General features: G+C 36.0%; 1 protein-coding gene across 1 annotated transcript in view; it reads left to right on the top strand.

Moving 5' to 3' along the window:
- The first annotated feature begins 1,001 nt into the window (after positions 1-1,001).
- Positions 1,002-6,000, top strand: part of WDR72 (WD repeat domain 72) — an 89,158-nt gene continuing 84,159 nt past the window's right edge. Inside the window, exons 1-3 of the mRNA XM_057372060.1 lie at positions 1,002-1,154; positions 2,164-2,270; positions 5,205-5,283. Coding sequence (XP_057228043.1) covers positions 1,002-1,154; positions 2,164-2,270; positions 5,205-5,283 — 339 coding nt within the window. The remainder of the gene's footprint in view (positions 1,155-2,163; positions 2,271-5,204; positions 5,284-6,000) is intronic.

Raw genomic sequence — 6,000 nt, 5'->3', positions numbered from 1 at the left:
GKTTTTTTATTCATGTTACCAATTAGTAACTAAAAGGTCTGTAGATAGGTTGTCTACATCGTAGAAAATTCTATCAGTTTGTTTTCTTTTTAAAGTCCATTGTTTGAGTTCTCTGTTGCTCATCACTTGCTGTACAGTAAGTATTTGGCTAAGAATATTGGTCTTGATMCTATGCTTCCCTTAAAAGAAAATACATAAATTACTTTGGACAGGAGCAATTAAAATATTTGTTTATTTAAATGACCTTAGACAATGGTGACTCTAAAATAGCTTAAAATCTGTTTCTTCTTGTTCACTGACTCTTGGGAATAACATGTTGACATATTTTGACGTTGCTCAATCTGTCAGCTGTCTGTCCATTGCCCAGTGAGAATCAAAACTGCCTTCAGTCAATGGACAACTCCATTAAATAAWTTTTTTGCACTAGGAACAAATCTCTTAGGTGCTAAATTTTTTTGGATAAGGCACTCATGTCTGGAGCAACAGAGTCTGTTCATTCTCTGTTTCTCAGCTTGCATCTCTGCCTCCACCTTTATACTGGTTCTTGTCTCTAGGAGATGCCATCTTGGGCCTAATTTTTCTCTTCCTCCCTGCCCTGCCACCAGTTCTGTCCTTTTGGCCATATTATCTCTCTCTTGCTTTACCCTCCCAGGAATCACAGAGTCTTTATTGATACCCAGCTTCTGTGTTATCTCTGCTCCAGCAGCTGGCTGCTGCTCCTCTGAGCAGCCCTGCTGGTTTGGGGGCCCTCAAACAGGGGAGGCATGGGGCAGTCCACTGGCCAAATTTAGGGAGAGATTAACTCCTGCTCTGCTCTTTCAGTATTTTGGCAGTACTGGCCCCTGCAAGTGTTGGTGTGATCTCGGCCTCATCAACTTCTTATAGCATTATTTTATGGCTTCCCTTYTGAGATGCTGATTAAATTTCCCCTTTTTAGGTTATTTTTTCTTACATTTAATCTTAGGATCATCATGACCTGTTTCTGTTTTCAGGTGTTGACCATGAAGACATCGGTACCAGCTGTGGCCGTGTGGGGGAAAACAGCTCCCTCTCACAGCATCACTGCTGTTATGATTACAGATGACCAGCACACTATAGTTACAGGAAGCCAAGAAGGACAAATATGTCTCTGGGATCTTTCAACAGACTTAAGGGTTTGTGCCCACTGTGCTACAATTTACCAAATAGATAGGCTGGAGCTTTATCTTTTATTATTGACAATAGGATTATCTAGACTTGCACTTATTTAGATGAATTTTTAAAGATAGTGTGGTATTTGTTATAAGAAACTSATGAAGCAGAAAGTGAAATGCCTGTATGAGCAACCTGTTATTTGCAGACTTTGGAAAATTATTCATAGATTACCATGACCTGTGGATTGTGATTTGAGACTCTGTGCTCTGAGTAATGACAACAAGTAAATTTACACAATTATCATGATTCCTATCTTGTGAAGTTTTTTTTTCCTTTTGTAAATCAACTGCTCAGTGTGACCAGCCATTTATAGAAAAAGTATATTTTTATAAAACCAGAGCTGTTTATCAARATGGAAGCAGCCTATTTTTGATGTGGTTAAGATGCAAATTATTGTCTTTATTATTTCATATTTRTTCTCCTGAGAATGGAGCAGAGTCAAAACAGTTCCTGTTTTTTATGCTGTGTTTATAGAACTATGTTTCTATTATTTTTTATATTTAGTTGACCCATTTGTACTGAACAGCTTGAATGTGTGCACTTTTATGAGTTACCTTTTCCAATTAAGACTTTTGCATGCAATTATGATAATCAGAGAAGTTATTTAAACATTGGTGTGAAACATGCTTAAGAACTTTGGGTTATCAATTTCTACTTCACTGTGCCMCTTCTGGTGCATGCTGTAAGGTGAAGGCCAGAAAATGTTCTGTACATTGCCTATATTGTATAATTTGATAAAACACATTCTTCAGAAATGCAGTTTTTAGACTGCAGTTAATACAAAAATTGAACTTTATGCAAACTGCGTAATTCTCAGCATTTTTATGCATTCCAGAAAGAGGACTGAAAAACATAAGAATATAAAGCACACTGACAATTTTATATATTTACAAGTAATATTCTCTTGGTTTTAGATAGCTTTAGTTTATACAGAAATTGTTTAAGTAAATAATTATATTATTCTCCTAGATTTCATCTAAAGAAATTCTCTTTGGCCATACTGCTTCTGTAACTTGTTTGGCAAAAGCAAGAGAGTTTGAGAAACAGCCATATGTAGTAAGTGCTACTGAAAATGGGTAGGTAACTGAATATTCAATTATTCATTTCTTAAATAATGAAATGTATGTCAAGYGTAGGTGAGATGATGCAATTGCAGAAATATTTCAGTCCACTTCCATGATATTAAAATGATAGCACTCAGGCTAGTGACTACATTGTTAATATACAATAGTCCCACTAAGAGCTCATCCCATGGACAACAGAGAGGTTTGGCAGAATCACATATCTAGACAGAAGAAGGAATTATTCAAAGGGATCAGCTAGGCCCTGTTCAAAGGGAAATTAATGGGTTGTTAGAGGGTATCACCAAGTTCAACAGCATTTGAATATCATGGTGTTTTTCTCTGTTTCTTCCTCAACTCAGTCTYGAGAACTGAACCAGTAAAAGAGAGTGATGCACTCTGATCTGGTTTATGGTTCCTCAGTCAGTACAGATGGAAACACAGACTGCCCTTGAATTAAAGGCACATATGTTCGTTGCCTGTCTTTAAATCTGATGTGCTGTTTTGGAGAAATCCTTTTAGAGGGTCCTGATATTGCAGCTTTTCTGCTATGTGTTTATGATGTAGCCTGTCACTTGAGTCAAAGTAATTTCTAGAGTTGTAGAATATTTGATAATCTTTTCAGCTGGGGTCTGAAGCCCCTCTTTTTAGGATTTCATCTGTTGAAAAGAGGGGCTAGCTGCTTTATTCCTTAAGGGCTTTCTTAAGTGATTTTGTCTTGCAGCTTAATTATATTCCCCTCTTATTTTTGGGTTCCTCTTTTCTAATTAACAGGACTGTTAAATCTCTCTTAGAATGTCTTTCCATGAAAAGTTCCTGTCAATTGTCCTTAAAGCTATACCTTCCAGCACMTTAAGGTTACTACGTTTTCACTGAGTRGCTTATTTATCCCTGTCTGGTTCTCTAATTCAATCATGAATATACAAGAAAGGGATAACCAGCAAAAAAGCTATTTCAGGCTTTTTAAACCTGAAAGACTAGACTGCCTCACTGGACAGGTAGTGGTAAACAGTACTSTTTGTTATGTGTAGAGAGGGTGGGAAATCTACACAACCAATTTTGTATTGCACATCTACATTTCTTCTTGAGCATTCCGAGATTAAGCTGTTTCCCATCACAGTTCTGAAGTTCTGTTCGTGCAGTACAGCTTCCAGATCATACAGGGAGCAAAGATAATGTATTTAAAAAAAAACAAAACAAAACCTGGGGTGGAAAGGGTTAAGAAACAAATAAGGATTTTGCTCTAGATATACAGTACGGAGATGTTAATATCCTAAAGGTTCTACCTCTGAAGGAATCATTAGACTTGTTTGCAAYGTCTAGTGGTAGGATTGAATTGTCTTCTGGACTCTTTAAATGTTCACTTTTTACCAAATTACTGCTGACTTCTAATCTGTATTACATAAGGGTAAAGCATCCATCACGAATCACTGGAAGGTTGCGACATGAAGCTGAGATAATTACAAATAGGAAGCCTCATCCTCCAAAGATGGAGGGTTTGTCAAACTGCATTTTCTGGCTTGTGAATAATTCACTTCTGCCATTTTCAAGCTTCCAACTCTTTGTTGTGGGGATGGAAGAAATTGTATGGAAKATGATTCTACGATACTCCTCCCTGTTCCACTCCAGATTATTTTCAGAATTTCCATAAATGACTAATCCCAGAAGAATGAGCAGTGAATATTATTTTTGTACTTTTAATGTGGAGGTCTATAAATTAAAATCTACTGATTCATARGTTTTCACTGAAGTCCTATGATTGATAAAGCTGTCCTATGGTATATGCTGYATGCAGTGTGTAATATTGCTCACTCCTTATTAGTAAGGAGTACGCACAGTAAATTGAATACATCATCCAGGAGCCAAAGTTACATTCTGGTCTCATTTGTGCATATTTGTATGTATGTATCACATCACAGTAATGTAGGTAAAGTAGTGAGAAAATGATTGCCCTGAAAAGTTGAACAAGTGTAAACATTCTGCTTAAGGTCTGACTTTGGGTTTACCAACTTTGATGCTGCTATTGCTCATCTGAAAAATATTAATAATATTTTGAGATTAGCATAAAATCAGGAATTMGGTAGATTAAAATGTAAATCACTAAGTAGTATTTCTGATATAATAAAATGCTCTCTCCAATATGTTTAAGTCTTCATACAGAAAATGTCTTTTACAACATAATGTCAGAAATTGTGACATGAATGTTTCAACTGTGAAATCATGTTGGTTGTTAAACTTTGATAATTTTATATTTTATTTAAACTTTCAGTTGCCGAACTTCAGTAGCTGATATCTCATACAACCTCATTTACAGCATTTAATTTGATTGTGCCTCTTGTACTCCAGTCCCACCTTATGCTGAATGCTGTGTAGATAAGGAAGATGTGCTAAAATGTCTTTCTTAAACAACTTTAAATGTATCCAGGCATAGCTGCATTCTTGCACAGGTACTCAGGTTGTTGAGTGTATCGGGAGTAGATTTCGGGAACAGCCTCATGATGGCACTGTTTCTTCTTAACAAAAGTGACTCCTCTCAAGAACTGGAGTCTGATGCGGGAGAAGATGCATAATACTTTGCGAAACGTGTGGTTTAAGTTCAGCGAAATGAATCATTTTCAGGAGGATGTAGTTCCAGTGACACATAGTTACAGTGACATGTTGACGAGCTGTAATGGCAGTATACCTACAATTTCTTGTAGACCAGAGTTGGTCTTTAAGTCAGGTTTGTTGCAAGGCAGCAGGGTGTAATTACCAAAACAAAAAGAATCAGATACTGTATGTCATCACCTGCTAATGACTACATTTTCTTACCCAGCAACCTGTAACAAAAAGCTTTATAAATGACCAGACTACACTTAAATACAGCATTAAAAAAAAATTGGTGGCACAAAATTATTCCAGCCAATTGAGTGGAAATGACAGAGAATAATATGAAGTTATCTTTGGCAGGGAGATGTGTGTTTGGAATGTCACTAGTGGACAGTGCATTGAGAACGCAAAGCTTCCCTATAGGCATACAGCAATCCATGTAAGTATAGCAACTTTTCATGGGATCTCTGTTCATTACAAGAGTTTTGCTTTATTAACATAATATTTTTTCAGGAATGTATAACTTGTAGCATAGGAGAAAAAGCCCTGYCACAATATAAGTAGTTTCTATATATTTTTATATATTTTTCTTTTTTTTTATAAGAAAAGAATAGAGACTTTTGTGTTCCTCTGAATTCCTTAATCAAATCAGACTGATTACTTTTAAGCTGCAAAAATTTGAAATGCAATATTGATTAACTTACTGTTTGTGCATCAGGTAGCCAAGTGAAATGGTCTTAATCTTTGCTCTTCTGCTAAAATTTGCATGGAAGCTTCAAGTTTAATGTTGGCTTTTTCATGACATTTTAAAAGTACTACTAATTTAGTCAGACATTGTGAGACAATCTGCTGAAAGACTTAAAGTTTTGAAAGGTTTTAGTGCTTGACTCCTGACCTCCAAAAGACTGCTCTTCACTGCATTTTCAAAAATACACTTTCATTCATTACAGAAAGTTATTATCCCTTATTTTCAGAGACTTTCAATATTGCTTCAGATAATTACTGGTGTCTGGTTGAAACTAAATCCAGGCAAAATAAGTATCTAGATTTTGGAGTGTGGGAGTATTTGAAATACACATGTAAGACTGAGGGGCTGAACATGTATGGGTTTGATTCCAGGACATGCCTAATTTCTGAATATGTCAATAGAAGAGAA

Source organism: Malurus melanocephalus, unplaced genomic scaffold (assembly GCF_030028575.1).
Source record: "Malurus melanocephalus ecotype Western Australia unplaced genomic scaffold, MMel_1.1 scaffold_163, whole genome shotgun sequence".
In the NCBI taxonomy this organism is placed as follows: Eukaryota; Metazoa; Chordata; class Aves; order Passeriformes; family Maluridae; genus Malurus; species Malurus melanocephalus.
The sequence above is the reverse complement of the archived record's forward strand: the minus strand, read 5'-3'. Positions and strand labels throughout refer to the sequence as shown.